Below are 21,595 nucleotides of genomic sequence, written 5' to 3' on the forward strand. Positions count from 1 at the left end.
AATTTGCAAAACAAGGGATTCAAACAAACTTCCACCAGAGCATCCGTTTTCAGCAACTGAGTGTTGAGAGGACAAGAGGGAGACACCGAAGCCCTGAGCCTGGAGTTTATTTACATATGGGAAAATGAAGCAAGAAAAAAAACACACACACACACACACACACACACATAGCAGTTCCTCCCTAAATGATTCTGTTCAGGAAAGGCTGGACACAAAATCACCTAGCCAGGAGAACTTTTTGTGTTAAAGAAAAAAGTAAAAGGTACATTCAGTTTTTAGCAGCAATCATCCATCAACAGCTTAGTCAAAAAAAAAAAAAAGATAAATAAATTTCCACACAACTAAACAGAACTGCAAAACCAGGGTTACCTTCTACAGTAATAAAAATTAGAGTATCTATATTTAGTTGTTGGTAGCAATAGCTTTGTCAGTAAAAAAGAGACTAGACACAAAAAACTGAACTAGAAATACTTTCTTTGATGCAGTAAAAGTAAAAGTATAGAAGGTACATGTCAGCTTTCTGGCTCAATTAAAATAAATAAAAGGTTGATAGCAGTGGCATTGATCCAGGAGTCCTTTCTATGATAATGAAACACAAAGTGTTATGGTATATAGTTAATGGCATTTGAAGTTTGAACTGTGACTCAATTCAGACAACTCAAACAACCAAACAAAAAAATAACTGGCTAAACTCAGATAACCTAAGTCTGAAGTACTTTGTATTGTATAAAGAAATAAACAAAGTACGCTCTATAATAACTGAGAAACAAAAGAACATGTATGCTTGCAGTTAGTGCAGTAATAGCTCCATCTACGACTCGGTGAGGAAGAAAACCAGAGTGAAACACAGAAACGGTGAGCGGGGTGTACTTTTATTGGAAATAAAAACAAAGAAGACACAAAGCTTACAAAAAATGTATTTTTGTCGACATTATTGAAGGTTGCGAGCTGACTGAACTGCCGTTCGTTGATTTGAGAGTTATTGAGGTTCGGCACCATTGGCACTTTCCAGTGGAGAGGTAGGAGGCGAGTTTGCAGCAGGAGAAGAGAGCATGAGGTTCACCCTCCTGCAGCTGGAGGAGAGGGCTTTCTGACCGGTGTGCGCCACCTTCAGAGGGCAGTTTAGCGGGTGTCTGCTGCACTGGGCCCACTGGTTGCAGAAACTGGGAACACTGTAGAACTTTGTCAGCTTTTTCAGGACCTGTTTCCCCGGAAGACTCGAAGGCATCTCGGCGATCGTCGACATAGGGCCGGATTCTGTGGCTGACGGTACGGGGAGGCCGTGCGCTCCGTCCTGCAGACCAGGTGTCGTTTCACAGTCAAAGCTAAAAAGCGCCCAGTAGGGCAGGGGCTCGCTGCTGCAGCTGAGGGAGCGCATCGGCCTCCTGGGTCGATTCCAAGCTTTGTCGATCCACAGATCTATCTGAGCCTTCTCCAGCTGGGTGACCACGTCTTCCTTTTCGTCAGCCATGGCGTCCAGGTGGGGATCTGGATTCCCTTCTTTCCCTGGAGCCTTTTGCACGCCGGATCTCAGCTGGCCAGCTTTGTTGAAGCCGAGCTTCTCAGTGAGCAGAGTGTCAGCAGTTTTAGAAATAAAGGCCCAGTCCTTGAGGATGTCTTCCGCCGTGGTGAACTGTGACGTCACCGTGAACCGAATGATGCGTTTCGTGTGGATTTCTGCTGGGATGAGGTACATGGTGCCAGAACGGGTCAGTCTCCTCAGCAGCTCCTGGGTCAAAGCGTTTCCTCCCTGGAATAAAAAAAAATATATAAAAAATAAATACCAGTATGTATAAAAAATAGTTGAAGAGCTAAATCTGTTTCAAACCTATCTTGTTAAGCATCATTGCTTGTCCCTTTGACCAAGGTGTGATGAGGACATTCATGCAATTTGGCAGTAATTGATCAAAGGGCATGTTGCCTCATACAAAAGATAAAGCTTTTCTTAGCACATCTTTATTGTTTAATGTCATGTTTGCGTACTTTCAGACAGAAAACCACCAAGCCGAGATGTCTCTCAGCAGGAACCTCAAAATTTGGGTCACTCCTTATGTGAGACTCCAAGAGTTTCGCCATCTCAATCCCCTAAAACAGAAAAAAATAATAATATGTTCCTGAACCTCCACTAAGTGGATAGTTTCACATTTATTTTGTTCAATATAAGATATTTGTTCTGTGATTGTTCACAACGGAAGAGCATAAAGCCACTTGCATGTCTGACATGAGCCTGGAGGTTTTTCAGCCCAAAGGAGCGCATGACGAACCAGAGCTTCAGAGATCGGAAACGCCGGCTGAGGGGAATTTGCCAGTGCTGGACGTCAGGAGGAAAAGAAGTGTTACTGGGCGACGAAGCTACTGAAGGTTTGACTTTGTGAAAAACGCGAGGATTCTGGTACCATAAAGTCTGTGGCTCCCCGCGAGTTTTCATGTCTGAGGTAGACGGGATCCACACTGAAGGTCTGCTGGAGTTTATGTTTGTCCTTTACCCTAAAAAAACAACAACAAAAAAAACGCAATTGAGTCCATCATCTTCACTCAAAACATCTGATTGATTCCCTCCCAACCCTCCTCCTTTGAAATGTAAAATGTTAATTTGATTCAGAGGGTGAGACAATGTGTTCTGACTCACCAGAAAGCTGTGCAGTCAAAGTGAACCATCATCCACTTCGAAGGGTTGAAAACAAAAGACTGTGCGAAGTCGATGCCCTCCAGGGACCAGCGCAGCTCTGGACAGAAGTAGGCTGAGCCGGCATAGGCAGCATCAACATGAAGCCACAGTCCCTCTTCTTCACCTGTGTTCAAAAAAAAAAAAAGCTATTATTTCCATCACTGCAAATGAAGCAGAAAACACAGATTTTGTCTCATCGATGACATATTTTGAAGTGAAGCTTGGAGACTCACAGATTGGTCCCAGTTCGGAGAGCTTGTCGAATGCACACACTCCTGTCGTTCCTAGAGTTGAACACAGCTGAACAGGAGGGAAACCAGATCACAGAGAGATGTGTCAGGAAATGCTAGTGCAATTAATCCACCTAATTATTAACATTAGATCCCTGTCTATTTGTGTCTCTTGTATTTTTTTTTTTTTTAGAAATTTGCTTTTCTTAGTGACGGATGCTTCCAATGCCTCTCTAGGTTTTGATCTTTTATATTCTAAGAGGTGAAATGTTCTATCCTCTTTTTTTTCCTTAGTGTTTTGGGCTAACGATCCAAAGCAGATCTTGCTTTTGACATGCCTGATCAAACATACATGAAGTTTTTAATACAGCACTCCAATACAGTTTATAGTTGCTAAATAAATCGTGTTATTTATTTGCTGCGTTTTGGTTTCACACTTTAAAGAAACCATAGACATTAAAGAAGATATATGAGAAACTTATTAATACAAGCGATGAATTCTTTGCTAAAACTCTGCCAAAATTAACTTTTTCTGACTTTTCTTCACTCCACGTGATTGTGCTCAATACGGAATAATTAACAGGCTTTAAATTGTTTTAAATAACTACAAAGTGTACACTGTGACTCACTACTTAAAGAGCTCAAAATGCTCTAAATATGTCAAAAACATAAAACACCAGTGACTTTTCCTCATCAAAACATCAACAAAACGTTTAAACTATACCATAAAGGGAACGAGGCCCCTTCTCCTGTCCTCCTGAATGGCTTGCTTCAGAGTCTCTCCTCTCAGTGACAGCTTCTCGTCTGGGGGAAGAAACCTGATCTTCACCAGAGCGATCAGACCTGCCTTCTCGACCGACGAATGGGCCTGCAAGGGCAGCCACAAAACAAGTCCTGGTTTGTCTCAACGGATCAATGGCGGGGCAGTCGCTGACAGAGAGGAGGCAACGTGGACCTGGTCTGAAGCGTAGGCCACCAGCGTTGAGTTGAGAACCGAGTCGTCCACTTCCTGGTCCAGCTCGGCCTTCAGCTGCAGGATTTTGTCCTTCCTGGCCGCCAGAAGAGCAACTAGCGTCCCCTCACTGACGGTGCTCTAAGAGTTGTTAGGTCGAGGGGGGACGGAGGGGAGAAATCGTGAGGTCCAGGCAAAAGCAGAGGATTCAAGATGGAAAATGCAGTTTGCAAACCTGCAGCAGACCTCCACCCATGCTGTCAGGATGATGATGCAGGAAGAAAAAGGGAAGCCCCAGGGCTTTGCACAACCAGTCCATCACATTCATTTCCAGCTCTGTGCAGGCTGGGCTGGAGGCCTGTGTTAACAGAAAGTCAAGAATCAGAATTACGTTAAGATACACAGCCTCCACTTTTTGGGGGGTTGTGTGCCGTGCTGGGCTCTTACCCAACTGAATCCCACACAATTGATGGCGTCGGCCAACATGTCCCCCAACATGGAGGGCCATGAGGTCAGACTGGGGTAGTAGGCGTGCATGTGAGGGCTCTGCCAGTGAACCACCTGGACAAAAACAGAAGAAAACACTCAAGATGCTGCATTAAGTGTAGAATCCTTTTTTTTTTTTTACATTTGTTGACATGACGGGCATTGACAGAAATTTCACCCCGGGCATGATGACTTTCTCAACGTCGTTGAAGATGTCCTCCCAGTCCTCTGGTTCGGTCGGCGCGGCTTCGGGAAGCAGCTCCCGCATGTAGCCGGGTTTCACGTCTGGGATGACTCTCCTCTCCCTGATCGAGCTCAGATACTTTGTGATGTAGTCCACCAGCTCCTTACCTGCACAGTAACATACACTGAAATCACTCCGATGTCCCCAGTTGTTGTTTAATTTAGTTTAATGTTTTACAAATTTACAGCTGACTTTGCATGTTTATCTGTCATGAAATGGAGTAAATGCAGTAAAAAGAGAGCCTGTAGTTACCTCTGCGGTTGTATTCCTCAACCTGCATTTTTGGAGAAGAGTCCTGTCTTTAACTGAGCAGAGCTGCAACTGGCTGCAGAGATGTGTTGTGCACTTGTCATCAGGGATCACAGGACTATATAGACGTCGTTGTGAGGAACACGCCCTGAGTAAGTGACGCGACTGAACCATCGAGCAGATGCTTTTCATGTGTTATTCTAGTCATCTACCTTTATGCGCCTTTGGTCTGTGAGCGTTGAAGCATTCATGAGTCCTAGTTTGGAAATGTAAACTCAGACAAAATATTTGGTACATTACAATAACAGTATCTCTGCAATGAATTATAATTTTTTTTTACGTGGAAAGCATTTGTCTTCATAAAAATGTTCTCCATTTTCGTTTATTTTCCCCCCAACAAACAAGATTTATCCCCAAAGATCATTATCTTATGAAGAAAAAAAATCATTTTAAAAAAAAGGGAAAGAAAACTATCCAAATGAACCTGGCCCTGTGTGGAGATGTAACCTCTTGTTAACTTATATTAACTATTGTTGAGTACATGTTTTGAAAAGTTAGGTTTAATTGCATTAGGCATTACCAGATCTAATTTTATTCAGTAGAAAAGTAGGCAGCAAAATCTCAAAAAAACATCACATTATCTCCAGATATTACTACATGCAGCAGTGGTTCATCTTTATTAAAAAACCCCCATAAGTTTTAAGTTGCTTAATTCACAGTGTTTCATCCTAACCTGCTTTAGATTCTTCCTCCAACTCCCAGGTTACCTTGTTTTTCCTCAAACCTTTTTACCGTACCCTCCTGGTTTTTGTCTCTTCATTCCCTGGTCATTCATTGTTACGCCCCCATACCCAGATAATGCTGAGACTCCATTGAATCCCAGTGAGAAGCGTTATTCAGAAATGGAGAGAAGGGCAGACATTCCAGGACCATCAACAACCCATCCAGAAAATCACAAAGGATCCCAGACAAGATCTGGAGCTCATTTGAGGCCTCCCTTGCCCCAGTTAGGTCAGAGTTTGTAACGCAACAGGAGTATGGGCGTGTGAGGTTTCCAAGTTTTAAACCATAAAGCCCATAAACGCACTCCTCTAAAACATTTTGATGATTCCCAAAACTTTTACGAAAATATTCTCTGTACATTTGTCTGACACAAAACTGACAAAACATTTTAGAAAATGCGATTCCGTCAGCTGTGAAGGTGTGACGGCCTGGGTGTGCTCTGGTGCTTCAGGACCTGGGGTGAATTTTACACCAAAACAGAAGAAAAGAAAATACAGTAGGACCCACGTTTTCACATTATCGCCTGAACACAGTTCCAAGACATTGTTTGAGCATTTATAAGGACCGGTGAATCTACAAACCAGACAAAAGTGAGATGCAGGTGACATTATGCAAAATAAATGAACAAAGAGCAAACAGTACAAAGATGACATGAGGCCAAAACCATCACATGTCGCAACTTATGGCTGGCTTTTAAACGGCATGACAAAAGCTGCAGCATCACCTGGACTGTTCACACACCGGGCCGTTTCCTGGGCTTTGTGCTCGACATGTGATACCACTTACATGATCTCACTAGTGTTTAATCAGGGAGCTCATTCAGTTTCAAGCAAACAGTGCTTTGGAAAAAAAGACACTCAGGAAAATATTTGAGGCATTAACTCCTGCATCTTCATTCATCAGGACAGAAAGTGCTGGTCTGATAAACACACAATGTTATCAGGAACCTTTTTTATACAGAAGCTTTTTCTCTCTGTCATCTGAAAGCAATAGGATTTTTAGTTTTTTTTACATATTAGAATAATGCTATATTTTTTCTTTAGCTTATCTCATTGAAAGGACCATGTACTGTATTTTTAACTTGCCCCAACTTTTCATTTGCCCTATATTTAAATTTCTTATAGCTTTTTCTGTGTCTATAAATGAATTGTCAATTTAACACACATGAACATGGATGAAGTCTGAGTTTGTCTCAAACTTCATTACAGAAATAATTATAAAAAAAACCCCGTCTCTATAACAGAAATGTTTTTTTTTATTTCATTGCCTAGTCGCTGCTTGCTCATAAATATTCAAACAACCGTTACGTGAAATCGAAAACAGTGCGACTATTGTGCCTTTACCCTTTTGTTGCTTCACGTCTGAGAGCCTGATGAAAGCAGGCTGAATTATAATTGCGCAATTGAGGACGGACTGCTACTTGGTGACATCAAAGACAAAGTGCTTTACGTTCTGTCCTACTTTGGTTGTTTTATTCAAATGAGCTGATAAGACCTGATTGACATCTGCCTTTATTACAAAGAAAAAGTCCATGATTCAGAAGACATGAAATATAATTATTTTCATTTTTAAGTCAACTTTAATGGCAATTAAGACAAAATATAAAAGAAAACAGGAACTGTTCATTATGTGAATGCAATGTAGTATTTAAATTTAAACAAAATACATTTACACAACACTGTAGGTGCTTAAGTCACATTGTAAGCCAAATTATCCTATAGATGTACTTCAAGAAAAATATCCACCTGAAAATATTAATGTTAGCAAAACTTAAATTGAAAGGTGAGCAGGGAAATATTAACTTAGGATAAATTCTTAAGGGGTAATTTTGTTAAAGCGACATAAATTTCATTAAGTTTCTAAACTGAATAATGTTGATTAGGAAAGTATTTAATTTGTTTGATCTGTCAGGATATTTTTTCCCAAACAGTTTAGATAGATCTTTAAATAACATCTCATTTTCAATTAATTTCTGAATGAAATAATGAAATAAAATACATTATTTAATTAATAGGGTTTGCCTTATGAATGTTACCTCATGAATATGGGGACAAGAAAAAAAAAACCAAATACCGTTAGCTAAAAAGTTTATTTTAAGTTTTACTCCTATTGTTCAAAGGCTTAAAAATCAATTGGATTATAATATTTTGGTATGCTTTTCCTTCTGTAAATGGCTAAGTGCAGATATGCAGCTGGAATATGGTTATAAAATAATGACTGGAAAAACTGTCTAAACATGATGGTATTGTTAAAAAAATTCTTTCAAACTACAAAGTGAAAGAATTTCACTAAGTGGGAAAAAATAAATTAAAATATATTGAAATGCAAATTAATTAACAGTTAATAACTGCTCCAGCTGCATCATTGGCATTACATCATATCACCTTTTTCTTTCAATAATTTGGTTATTCTTGCTTTATTGAGTTTAAATTGTAGGTTTTAAAAGACAAAGTGCAAGTGTCTGTGAGACTTGTCTGTTCTGCGGGGTGAGCCTTTTCTACTACACAGTACCTTAGTTGATATCCATTTTTCGTTTCGATGGAAGTTGTAAGTTTTTTATTATTATTTTTATAAGGTGATGGTTCAGAAAACTGGGAGTCTTTCTTTCCCCTTTCTTTTTACGCTCCAGTCCAGTTGGTGGCGGTATTGAGCTGCCGACCTGATTCTAAACAATAACAGCCTAATGATAGGAAGAAGAAGAAAGAGGAGGAGGAAGCGGAACAAGAAATCAGAAATCAGCTGTCAAAAAAGTAGCTTAAATGTAACCAGCAGGTTGGAGAAAAGATAATGTTGTGTTGAGGTAAATTTTAGTAAACAGCTCTTGCTACGTATTTTATTGTAAAACAAACGGAAAAACCTGTAGGCGTCGTGTTGAATTCAGTTGTAGCTGTGAATGTCAGAGCAGTAATAGTTGTGTAGTGCGCTATTCCAAAACGCAACATGCTAACGCAGCTAGGCAGCTAACTAGGAAGACAACAAAAACAAGTTCACATTTTATGTCCTAAACGGTTCATTTATGAATAAAGGAGTTGGTGTTTACAATTTACAGCGCAAGCCCTCTTTAGTAGTCCGTCAGGTTAGGTTTGACCATATTATTAGAAGAAGTCGTCCTAGCTAACGTTAGCGAAAACAACTTGATGTTGTTGTCTACAGCTAACTAAAGCTAGCTAACATGATGATAGTGAAAGTAACATTTACTGTTGTTTAAAATGACTTTTAAGCACTAAATGGAAACCGAGTTGAATATGTTTCGCCTGAATTGTGTTTTATCGTAATGACATTTTTTTATGTAAGCAATTTTTTTCTTATCTTCACACGAATACTGGTTTTTGTGTCCTTTTAATTTTGCTTCTAATGTGTTTAGAGATGTCCAGAGGTTGTGTAAGACACTGACTGGTCATCAGCTTGTGAGCTCTGAACTCATCGCCTACAAAGATGCCTGCAGTCTCCACAGGGGCCAAGGAGTTGTATTTATCCACATCTCTTGGCGACCTCAACAAAAAAGCTGAAATTAAGCCCGACAAAACGAGCACCAGAAGGTAATCATGTTTACATTCATCAACCCAGTGTGAAAAAAGAAATACCAACTTGCAAAAGTTGTCAGTTGTTTATATTTATTCATATTTACTGTCAATCATTTATAAAAGTGAATGTAATTGAGTAGTTTAATTGAAAAAGTAAAATAAATATATAGATACATTACACACAGATTGACATATTTGAGTATTTATTTCTTTAGCAAAAACCCATGTACCTTTTTTGTGTCTGGAATAAAGATATGATGATGATGACTAAATTCTCCTTGAGTATAGATTGGCACATAAATGCAGCATAGACTGAAGGTGATCCGGCTGTGACTGATGAGGTGTTGAGGAACCTCATCAGCTTGCTTGCCTTTTTTTTTTTTGTCTGATGTCTCGTGGTTTTAAATCTACCCAATAGATTCTCTACAGGCTTTAGGTCAGGCAGTTTGCCAGCCAACCAGGCAAAGTAATGCCATTATCATTAAACGGAAATGGTTCTTGTAGCAGTGCGGGTAGGTGCCAAGGAGAATGAAATCAGCATCTCCATAAAGTTTGCGAGCAGAGGGAAGCAGGAAGTGCTCTGAAATTTCCGGGCTGAATTTGGAGCTGATTGGACCTACTGGTGAACCAACAGCAGCAGATGACACGGCTCCTTTATCATCATTGGCTAGCTTCACAGTTAGCTTAGATTCTGTTCAGTCTTCTTTCAGATTCTGAGACCTTGATTTCAAAATGAAAGGCAAAATTTTACTTTCATTAAAAAAAGATTAGAACCACTTCACTTCATTCTGCTTTCTGCATATATTCAAACTAAGGTGCTTCAGTTCTCACATTTCCTGTTTCAGGAGTGGCATGACGAACGCAACAGTCATAGCTTACGTTTTGTATGCGTCTGTGTTTGATAACTCTTGAGGCTCTGATTGCAGTGGCAGCTCAAGACTTGTGGAGTACCACCAAATTCCTGAGTGGGCTTTGCTACACATTACTAGATGTGGTTTCTTCTTCTGCTTGTGCAGCTTTTTCTGCCATAGTTTTTTCTTTCCTCTCACCTTTGTTTATTCTTGGGTAGTTCACTTTTTGAAGTCAGCTGCTTTGGCAATGATGTTTTGTGACTAATCTGTCTTTTGATGTCAGATTATCCAGTCTGTAGTCTTGTCATGATTGTGTTGGCAATAACACAAAATAACATTTCTGTATGAAAAAAAATAATTTTCTTAAATATATGAAATCAGAATAATGGATATCACCTTGTAAAAAAAATCTATATATTCTGTTTTACTATTTTCTTTATTTAATTTGTAAAATATTTATAAGTTAAATCAGTTTCACCCCTTAAATTGAATTAGTTAAGTAATCAAATTATACTGAAATAAACAAACTTTTTGATGATGTTTTAATTTAATATGCTTTACCTGTAAGGAGGGAATTTAAAAAATGAAACAAAGTTTCTCTGTCTTCTTTTCTCTGCTGCAGCTATGTTCAGAGTGCCTGCAAACTGTTCAAGGCGGCAGAGGAGTGCCGTCTTGACAGGGATGAGGAGAAAGCTTATGTGCTGTACATGAAGTACTTGACGGTTTATGACATTATAAAGAAAAGGCCAGATTTCAAGCAGCAACCGGTATGACAACTTTGATTTGAAGTGACTAATTTAATAACGTTATCTCGATTAATACTTTTTTTTTTCCGTCTCAAATTGTTTAGGATTACTATGTGACTATGCTTGGAGCAAATAGCTTTAAGAAAGCCATTGAAGAAGCCGAGAAGCTGTCTGAAAGCCTTAAACTCAGGTTAGAGGCTGTGCTCAGACACAGTCTGGTCATGCTTTAAGATTGCACGCAAGGAGTTGTATTTTATTATTTCAAGTTAATTTTCTATTTCACTCAGGTATGAGGAAGTGGAGGTGCGGAAAAAGCTTGAGGAGAAGGAGCGATTGGAGGAGAAGAAGAAAAGGGAGGAAGTAACGGAGAAAGATGGTCGAAATTCTCCAAAAGCCTCAACAATAAACAAGAAGGACAGCAAAAAGGTGATCAAATCAACTACTCAGCATTTTGCATCCGAAAGTGAAAACACAATACAAAAATGTTTAAAATCCTGTTCTGGTACTAATGAGAGAATTGATTTTGTGTGTAAGGTGAAAGGAGAGCAGAATGAACTGAAAAGTGTCATCACTAAAGGTAAATTACACAAAAGAAAAATCACAAAGATTACTGTGAAATTTTGCTGGTTATAGTTCTTGGAGACGTTATAGTTCAATCAGACGTTTTCGTGCTGATTGAGCTTCTCTGTGTTTTGAAAACGTTTGCACAGCCTGATTAAATATGGTTTGCTTTTCATTTTAGCTGCACAACCAGCAGGTGGCATCACAGCTGAGAAACTTTTTAACATGATGAAGGATCAGACCATATCAGTTCTGGTGATGGACGCCCGCAGCCACAGGGACTACGAGGAGTCTCACATTCAGGTCCCGACTCAGACCTGCATCAGTGTGCCGGAGGAGGCCGTCAGCCCAGGGTGAGAGACGACGCTCCGCTTTATTTATGCAGCGTCAAGCCACAAAAGAGCCATATTGGGGGAAGAAAGACAGGTCCACTTCATAAATGTACAATAAAATAATTGTACATAAATGAGATCAATTTGGGAAAAGATTTAAATTTTCTGCATGTCTCAGTTCAGTGTGCCTCCTTAATCTGTTTTGTTGCAACTTTTCAGGATCACTGTGAATCTGATTGAGGCGAAGTTGCCCGACGCGTCTAAAGATCACTGGAGGAGGCGAGGAGTTGTTGACTATGTGGTTCTGCTCGACTGGTTTAGTTCTGCATCTGACCTTAAACTAGGCACCACCTTGATGAGTCTAAAAGACGCCATTTATAAGGTAATTGTGTCTTTCCTGCCTTGTGTATTTTCTCTGTGTTATGTCTGAATGAGGAGGTTAATTTTATAGCGATGCCAATGATTTTCAAACACTTTTTCACAGTGGGACAGCCTGACCATTATGCGTAGTGAGCCACTGGTGCTGGAGGGGGGCTATGAGAACTGGCTGCTGTTTTATCCAATGTATACGACCAACGCTAAAGTCCGACCGCCGAGGCAAACGATCACCAACAGCCTACCACAGCGTGAGTATCACCAGCCCTGCGTTTTTACAGAAACAACTAAACTTCAGCGTTGATTCTGACAATGTTCGTTCGATGATCGTTTTTACAAAATCTGGGTTGTGTTGTCAAAATTAAACCTGACTGGCATTACGTCTGACGACAAAAACTGGGTCAGAGGAAATGAGTGCTTTGTCATGAGCTAGGGTCATGTTCATGGAGATCAACATTCGTTCAAAGAGCGTCATGTTTGGAAATCAGTGTTCTTGTTTTTGGTCTTCCTTATTTGAGATAACAAACAGTAAAAACAGATAACGTCAGAATGAATCATGGTAGTTTGGCCTTGGAACAACGGCTGGCTGTTCCTGCTTGTCCCCCCTTTTATTTTCATATCAGTAATCACTTAGATTAAGTGCACCCTTATGTGCCTATGGTTGAGATTTACTGCTGAACCCATAAACACCATTTCCAATCTTAAACCAGAATGACTGTTCTGGATGTTTCCACACAGCTGGATTAATGACATAGTTATCTCCTTGGCTTGACATAAACTTCAGAATGAGCCATTCATTTGGCTCAGATATGTCTGGAACAGTAGGAAGATAAAACCATGTAGATAGATCAAAGTGTCAACCGATTGAGATCTTTAAGGGTAGACAAACATAGTTTGTTTAAACACAGTTTGTTTAAAGCAGCATAAACAAATAAAGCTCGTCTTATCAGGACGCCTGTTTGCAGGGATACAAAAATAAATATTGAAACGTGTGTAGTTAAAATATCTCCTTGCAGCATGAGCAACAAAATAGAAAGTTAAAGGATCAAACATCTACTGGATGAGACTTTTACAGTGGCGTATTAACAAGTCTCTGGCAGAGACCGAGCTAATCACTGCAACAACGTTGCCACACATCAGTCAGGGCCATGGTTATTTAAGCACAATGAGTTATTAGAATTGCAACGCTTATGTTTGTTATCTGCCATGTTTTGAACAGTGAACTTCAGCTACCCGTCTTTGGAGGAACCGAAGCCTCCGACTCCAACTCCTCCTGAGCGAGACATTTCACCTGAGCCTCAGGAACCAGCAGCTCCCACTCTGGTGAACGGCGTCTCACCCGCTGAGCCGCCAGCATCCAAAACCTCCCTGGTTGCCGACAGGTTGCCAGATACCATTGACCTCCCGATTACCGGACCTACTAATGCTGGGTTGGACCTGAGTAAGAAGGATCCTGCAGTCAGCCAGTCGCCTACAACAGCCAGAGTTTTCCCCCAGGTAATTCATCCATCCTGGAAACTTACATTTTACTAAGTATTCATTCAACTGTTACTCATCAGATGTTTTCTTCTCCATGGTTCAGTTTGACAGAACCAAGAAACCGGCCGATCAAACCAAGAGCGGCCAGAGCCGGTCTGCGATAGATTCAGCCCAGAACGGCCCCATCATCCCTGACCGCTCAGCTAAACCTCCACTCAGCTCTGGCGGTTCTCTGTCCAAAGACGAGCAACAGCAGATACACTCCGAGGCGGTGGCCGTGATGGAGAAGGCCAAACAGGAACAGGAAAAACGCAACCAGGAGCGCCGCTTGGAAGAGGAGCGGCGGGAGAAGGAACAGAAGGAGAGGGAGGAAAGTGAAAAGAGGAAGAAGGAGGAAGAGGAGAAAAGACATCAGGAGAAGAAGAGACTCGAAAGGCAGACGGCAGAGGAAGAGGAAGACAAAGAGAAGAAAGTGTGGGACGACAGAGAGCGGAGGGGGAAAGAACAAAACCCTGACACGTCTTCGAAGAGCATGTCTCTGGATTCTCCTGCTCCCAACCACATTGTGAGTGAGATCAAGGTGAGACACTTTTGCTTTGTTTGATGATGTATTTTTAAGGGCAAAGCTAGAGAAACAGAACAAATTTTTAAGTTTTGGATTTGATTATGGTGGGGAATCTACCTTATAGCCCACGTTGATTGCAGCCTTTATGTGAATGTCTGTTTGGCTCACAGAGGGAGCCTCTGACTAGAGCAAGGAGTGAGGAGATGGGTAGGAGTGTGCCAGGCCTCCCTGATGGTTGGATGAAGGTATCACTTTAAATCTTGTCAATTAAAATTTCTATTTATTTGACCATAAGTGTTGCCTATTTCACCTCAGAAACTCTCTTCCCTCCTGTTTGTGGTTAGTTCTTGGACACAGTGACTGGGACCTACAGATACTACCACTCCCCTACAAACCGCGTCCACCTCTACCCTCCCGAGGTCACCGTCCCCCAGACCCCACCGTCCACCCCGCCGACCGCCAAACCTCGGTCCCAGAAGCCCGCCGAGCCCGACACGAGCCACGAGCGAGAGCGGGAGCAGTCCAAGCTGAAACGCTCCTACTCTTCTCCGGACATTAGCCAGGAAGTGAGTGAGGAGGCGCAGAAAAAGACGACCGCTCCAACCGCTGCTGCTGTCATACCCACCATCAACAGAGAGACCAAGTAAGGAACACTTTTGTTGTTTAGTTTTTCTCTGTTTGGTATTTCTTAGAGCTAAATTGATCTGTGATAGATTTTTTTAACAGGCAATTTTTCATCATTTAGTTCAGTTTTAATATACATATACTTTTCATTTAGTCTCTTTTTTTAGCCTTTTGCTTTTGATTCTGTGGAACAGATGTACTACTGTACACGTCAGAGTGAGAACCTGTTTGCATGATGTAGCATCATGCAAATCTTGTTTAGTTGGAAAGTTTTAAACTCCTTCATTTGCATCCTCCTGCACTCGTTTCTGCCCGTTTGTGCTTAACTTAGCTTTTAATAAAGGAAACTTAAGAGTTTGTAACATAATTTTTGCTGAAAGAGGTTAATTTATCTAGGATTTAATTTATCTAACTTCTATGTATGTAGAAGTACCGGTTTTTTTTTTTTTAATTGAATAAGGTTTTGTGCTTTTGCAACACAGCAAAAACAAATATTCAGTGATTTTGTAAATTTTGAAGGAGTCCTAAGTGACATTTGTGGCCCTGCAGATCAAAAAGGACCTTGAATGCATCACTTTAAAGTGGTGAGTTACTCTTTGGATCAAATTGGGCTCAATTCACTTTAGAATTATTAATGCAATGGATTCTTACACTGGGAATTTATGCAGTAGGTGTGCTATAATAGTCTGTTGTGGAAAAGTCCCAAAGTGTTTTTCATCAGCTTTTTCTGCATCTTTGTCTTGCTGTTCCAGGACAGTAAAAGGTCTTCTCTTTCTTTCTCTCCCAGACCTGCCAGTGTAAAGGTTTACTCTAAAGTGGAGAGTGTGCGGCTGTCTGCGGCTAAGCTTCGCAACCTGAATCCCTCCTTCGGAGGTCTGGGCGCATCGCTGACTGGCCTTCGAAACCTAGGAAACACCTGCTATATGAACTCCATCCTGCAGTGTCTCTGTAACACTCCTCGCATGGCCGATTACTTCAATAACAACCTTTACCTTGAGGACATCAACAGGTGAGGTCCTCGTCGGGCGGAGCCCGGCGGTTCGGTGTGAAACGGTTTGACTGCATCTCCTTTACCTCTGTCTGCCAGGTCCAACATTCTTGGCCATAAAGGGGAGGTTGCAGAGGAGTTTGGAGTGATAATGAAAGCCCTGTGGGCCGGTCTGTACAAGTGCATCAGTCCGCGGGACTTCAAGAGCACCATAGGAAAGATCAATGATCAGTTTGCAGGCTATGACCAGCAGGACTCCCAGGAGCTGCTCCTGTTCCTGATGGACGGCCTGCATGAAGACCTCAACAAGGTGGGACACACACTTTCATTTAATACCAGCACGGAGCTTCCTGTTTATGCAACAGGATGTGAGTTAACATTTGTTTTTAAAAATATTCATTTAAATTAGCGCTGAAGCAATTAGTCAGATTAATCGACTATTGAAAGAATCAACTAATTTAGAAATCAATCATTAATTGGAGTAAAACGTCTTAAAAATAAAAGCCTCTTCCTGAAAAAACACTGAGCAGTAATTAAGTCAAAACTGTACAAAAAATAAATACATTTTGCTTTTGAGATGAAAAATCTCAAAAGCAAAATGAGATTTGGCAGAACATATTTGTAAATATGTTCTGCCCAGAATTCCCCAAATTCTGTGAAATTCTCCAATTAAGCATCTTTTGCCATCCAGGTACTAATTGGTTAATTTAAAAAATAGTCAGCAGTTCAGCCCTACACTGAATTTTCAAGTAAAGCAGAAAGGGTTTATGTAAGTATTTTAGTATTTATTTAGCTGCAGATGCATCCTTTGCTACACTGTTACATTTTAGGGAATAAATGTTTTTCTTACTTCTTCTTTCTTTCTTTGTTTCTTTCTTTTTCTCTTTCTTTTTTTCTTTTTCTTTCTTTCTTTCTTTCTTTCTTTCTTTCTTTCTTTCTTTCTTTCTTTGTTTTTCTTTATTTTTTCTTTGTTTGTTTCTTTCTTTCTTTCTCTCTTTCTTTCATGTTTTTCCATTTGTTTATTTTTCACCGAGTATCATTTTGATGGAAATTTAGAGAGTAAGTAAAGAGCTGTGTGTTTCTGCTCCTCCTGCAGGAGTGTGAATGTGCTCTGTCTGTCCGGTCCGATGCTCTTTCAGAACCTCTATGCATGTAGACCCAAAACATGTTCATTGCCTGCATCTGATTGTTTTTTTTGTTTTTTTTACCAGCTTCATGTGCATCTAGAGGTCTAGATAAAATACTGAGAGAGCAAACTAAAGTTCTTCAGGGTTTTTTTTTTCTTGAACTCCATAATTAACTCAAGACCAAATATTTCCAAACAATTCTTCTCAAAGCCAGTTTTTAATCAGATCTGTTCATTAGAAGCTCAGTCTGGTACTGTGACGACAGTGAATCCCGACATTAGGTTGGTACGTCTGGTTTGATTTGGAAGATAACGTAGTGAAAACTTTGGATCAGTCGGTAAAGTGCATCTCTCATAACCCAATCTCCATTCCATCACATTCCTCTTGTGTGATGTCCAGACCATCTGCCATCAGGTTGGCCCAGTTCAGGGTCCATTTGACCTTTTCTGAGATTTTAAGTAATTCAACAACAATTTTTGATGATATTCGTGACCTGCCACTTGAACCGCCTTGCAAAAGTACTAGTATTCATTCAACTTCATCATGTTTTTGCTGCATAGCAGCCAGAAACTTCAATGTATTTTATTGTAACTTTGTGATAAACCAACTCAAAATGGTGCGTACTGCAGTTGTGAAGTGGAAGGAAGGAGATGCAATAAATGTCCTGGAATCCTGAGATGAGTGTTTACTAATTAGGTGACTTTTTGATTTCATTTACAAATGGCAGTAAAATGAAAAATAGAAACACATACTACACATTTGTTAAAAAAAAAAAAGTGAAGTTAAGTATTTTCCTTATGATTCAGTTACTTTGTGTTCATTATTCATATGAAATCAGAATAAAATAAATTGAAGTTTGTGGCTATGCAACAAAACGTAAAAAGTTCAAGGGGTGTGATTACTTTTGCAAGGCACTGAATGTTTTCCTGCCCTTTCATGGTTGGATTGATCTGAGCTGCTTACTGATGCAGCTTACAACACTGCCTGACCAAAATTTAAACTATACATTTACATTGTCCTAAAACTACCACATATATAATTACAAGATAAATTGATCACATTGATATACCTTGGTTTTTTTAAAGTTATGATTATGGCATGCTGACAGAATGAAGTAGCTTCACTAAGCTTGCATTTATTAATTTTCCAGCAGATGTTGGATTGTTGATGTTAGTTCATTAGTAGTGAAGGAATCCTAAAAGTCATAAATCATGTTGTTTAGGACTTTATCTGTGAAAATGATCTCTCATATCCCTTTAATCAATCTTTTAACATTTCACTCAAAAAATTCACCCATTTTCATCTCATAAGATGTTTCAACACTCATTAATTTGAGAAATTAACACTTTGCAGCACAAGCACAACAACCTATTTGTTTTAAGCAGATGTGATGGCTCTTTATTTTTGGCCAGGCAGTGTGTAATATATATAAGCAGGAAGTTCTCTGGGTCTTTTCTGACAGCTTTAGATGAACCATGAAGGCATGTGCTACTAACCCGACATGCAGCGGTTTACCGTGTGCCACTGAGTTTTTTCTCTCTTGCCTCTCTGTTGTCAGGCCGACAACAGGAAGCGGTACAAGGAGGAAGAAAACGACCACCTGGACGACCAGAACGCGGCCAACGTGGCCTGGAACAAGCACAAGCTGCTGAACGAGTCCATCATCGTGGCGCTGTTCCAGGGTCAGTTCAAGTCCACGGTCCAGTGTCTGACCTGCCATCGCAAGTCACGCACCTTTGAGACCTTCATGTACCTGTCGCTGCCTCTGGCCTCCACCAGCAAGTGCTCCCTGCAGGTCAGTCACGGCCTGAACGCAGCGCTGGGAGTTTCCTCTCCAACAACTGCAAAAATGTATTGTTTACTGGTAATGACTGCCTACTTGTGTTCCTCTGCAAGTTTCACTCAGGTTATCATAACAAAGATTTGAAACTTTTCCCAAAATATTGCACTTTGTTTTGAAGCACCTTTTAGCATTTTTCAGCATTCTGTCTTCTTTGGTTTGATCAAATTTGCTAAGTTCTCCATTTTTTTTTATCTCACAGTAAAAACATGTCTTGTCCCTAATTTTTTAATCTGAGCCCCCAGATTTTCTGTTGGGTCTATCTTCATTCCAGCTTTAATTTTCTTCCCAGGAAGTCATTTTTTGAAGATTTTAGATTTATGATCATACTCGTCTCAAAGCTTGGGGTTAAACTCACTGGTATTTCAAGCGTCATTCACATTAACATAAAACTTCAGTTCAGTCTAAAGAATAGTAACCTCGGATCGTTCTGCTGCCACCTGGTGTTCATTCATGTACCAAACACAACTTCTTAGAACAAGAGCCTGTATTTAGTTTAATTTAACTCGCATCCCACCAGAAGGTTTGGGGAGATTATTGCCAGGTCTGGATGCTTGTCTTTTGGACCAGAAAATAGCTCCAGTGGTTTAAACTTGAGAATAAATCAATTAAATGTAAAGAAAATCCTACTGGAAAACTGGAATTTATTTCAAGTCCATCAGATTTATTATTATTGATGGCAGGTAAGACAAAGAGACTAAATGTTGGGACTAAATCACAAAGTGTCAAGAGTGTATACAAGTGTGTTATTTTTAATACTTTTTTCCTCTATTCTCTATTGTGACATGCTGAAAACTCTTTAAAAACAATTTTTTTGTTATGTTCTTTGCAATATAAAAATCCGTGTATTTTAGCTGACAGGCTCATACCCGGTTTTCCAAACCAGAATTTACAGTCAAGTTAAATTAAATGTGATATTTGAGTATTTTTCATTACTATTTATGTTAATTATTCCAGAATACACCTTAAAACGCAATCACCTGAAGCTCTATGGATACATGGATATGACATGGTTTGCTCACATGTACAAAATGAACGTATGAAGGGACAAAAAGACGAGCAGCGCTAAAAGTCTTACTTGATGACATTTCTCCGGTATTTTTCTGCTCTCTTGTTGACAGGATTGTCTGAGGTTGTTCTCTAAAGAGGAAAAGCTCACCGACAACAACAAGGTGTTCTGCAGACACTGCAAAGCCCACAGAGATTCCACCAAGAAGCTGGAGATCTGGAAGGTTCCTCCTATTGTCCTGGTTCACTTAAAACGGTCCGTCGTTGTTGCAGGAGTTCAACGTTATGAGCACATACAGACTTTTAACTCGTCTAACCTCCTTCTGCAGGTTCTCCTACGAAGGCCGATGGAGGCAAAAACTACAAACATCTGTTGATTTCCCTCTGGACAGTTTGGACCTGGCCCAGTATGTTATCGGGCCCAAGCAGAACCTGAGGAGATACAACCTTTATGCCGTGTCTGTGAGTAGGGACGAGGCCAAACTGCTTCAGGGTGAGAAATAAATCTCAATCTAACCTTTTGTCTCTTTACCACTGCAGAATCACTACGGGGGCTTAGACGGCGGCCACTACACGGCGTACTGTAAGAACTCCCTCAAGCAGCGCTGGTACAAGTTCGATGACCACGAAGTGACGGAAATCTCCTCGTCTTCGGTCAAGTCATCCGCAGCCTACATCCTGTTTTACTCCACCCTGTGATGCCGCCGCGAGACACGAGGAGCAACCCGCACAGCAGCCACGCTTAAGCCTAGAGGTTATCTTCTTCTGCTCCGTGAAGAGCCTGGCTCGACGTTAGTTGTGGTTAATCGATCATGTATGGAGGACAAGGGAGGTCGCGGTCGAGCGAGCCACTTTGGGATCATGACGAGCGAACGGTGGAGGCACTCTGTGCAGCGCTTCAGCTACTAGAGGACCCGTTAGCTGTTCAAACGATGCCACCTGTATACATCACTGATCATCCAGAAGCTAAACTGATGCTCATGCTAATCTGACTTCTTTACAATAGTTGTGTTTTAGGGCCGACGGTCGATTCAGTCATTTCTGTTGCAGATAGCAGTGATTGCGTGCGCAGGATTAACAGTTAGATGCCATGTACATTCTTAGCAATGCCGAGGATGCACTTAAAGATGATTCTGTGTAAATAATTTTGTCTCTTGACCAAATTGTTTTGTTTTTTTTTTCTTTAAGAGTAGCAGCCAGTGAAACAAGACCATATAAGTGAGGACAAGACCGTTGGCTTCTGGGCTCTAGCTGTATAACCTTCTGCTGTTTGAAGGCAACAGGAGCGGCTGTGTGATCTTTTATTGAGATTTAGAGGAGGCCGGTTGTTGCTCTGTTCATCTTAACCCACATTGTTGCACATCCAATATGCAATCGCTTTAAGTTGTTAACCTAAAACACATTATTTGGACGGCAGACCTTTATTTCCACCCCAGAATGCTTTAAATCGATGCCGATGCTGGGATTTCATCTGTCTGTCTCACTCCAGCAGCCAGTGGCAGAACACTCAACATGTTCCTGTAATGTTATATTTACCTTCAGATTTATCATATTCAAACACTATTAAGAGCGACATAATGGGATGGATTATCTAGATTGTATTCATACATTATATATTATTTTTTGCATTATTTTGTTTTTGTTTACTGAGCCTGACGATATGAAGAACTGAGTGAATTTTCAGTGTTGGCTGCGTGACTCTTTGACCAAACGATTATGTGAGAAACAACGAACGAGACTGATGTTGCTTCTTAATGGAGCCAAGATTTAGAGTTTCAAGCATTTAACTACTTCTGAGTAAACTTTTATGGCCTAGCATGAAATTATAATCAGTTTTTTTTCTTCATTCAATCTTTTATTCTCTAAATACAAATTGTTTAACATGATTATATTAACCTCAAAACAACTTGTATGACTATTTATTAAAACTGCTTCAAATGAATTGTCTGTGCTTTTTCTTTTT

The 21,595-nt window shown here is 40.3% G+C and overlaps 2 protein-coding genes across 5 annotated transcripts; one reads left to right on the forward strand and one right to left on the reverse strand.

Annotated features, from left to right (window-relative positions):
* Positions 1–286: 286 nt before the first annotated feature.
* Positions 287–4,911, reverse strand: hdc (histidine decarboxylase). The gene is made up of 12 exons (XM_007560185.2): positions 4,833–4,911; positions 4,515–4,687; positions 4,298–4,411; positions 4,086–4,208; positions 3,854–3,991; positions 3,623–3,766; positions 2,902–2,968; positions 2,630–2,792; positions 2,397–2,487; positions 2,213–2,311; positions 1,984–2,085; positions 287–1,750 (listed from the first exon to the last, which is right to left on the reverse strand). Exons 1-12 carry the CDS (start codon positions 4,858–4,860, stop codon positions 980–982), a joined length of 2,013 nt encoding a protein of 670 aa, XP_007560247.1. The 5' UTR covers positions 4,861–4,911; the 3' UTR covers positions 287–979.
* Positions 4,912–8,304: 3,393 nt separating this feature from the next.
* usp8 (ubiquitin specific peptidase 8) lies at positions 8,305–21,572 on the forward strand. Of its 4 annotated transcripts, none has more exons than XM_016675415.1 (20): positions 8,305–8,412; positions 8,977–9,151; positions 10,610–10,754; positions 10,838–10,923; positions 11,021–11,159; positions 11,268–11,310; positions 11,476–11,647; positions 11,846–12,008; positions 12,111–12,252; positions 13,221–13,498; positions 13,584–14,060; positions 14,216–14,290; positions 14,390–14,688; positions 15,457–15,678; positions 15,757–15,967; positions 16,714–16,716; positions 18,343–18,579; positions 19,746–19,888; positions 19,962–20,094; positions 20,173–21,572. In XM_016675415.1, exons 2-20 carry the CDS (start codon positions 9,048–9,050, stop codon positions 20,329–20,331), a joined length of 3,231 nt encoding a protein of 1,076 aa, XP_016530901.1. In that variant the 5' UTR covers positions 8,305–8,412; positions 8,977–9,047; the 3' UTR covers positions 20,332–21,572. The 4 variants fall into 4 exon arrangements, with proteins under 4 accessions (XP_016530901.1, XP_016530903.1, XP_007560249.1 ...); XM_016675417.1 differs by having other exon boundaries at positions 13,584–14,045; XM_016675416.1 differs by having other exon boundaries at positions 8,312–8,396.
* Positions 21,573–21,595: the final 23 nt, after the last annotated feature.

Source organism: Poecilia formosa, unplaced genomic scaffold (assembly GCF_000485575.1).
Source record: "Poecilia formosa unplaced genomic scaffold, Poecilia_formosa-5.1.2 Scaffold113, whole genome shotgun sequence".
NCBI lineage: Eukaryota > Metazoa > Chordata > Actinopteri > Cyprinodontiformes > Poeciliidae > Poecilia > Poecilia formosa.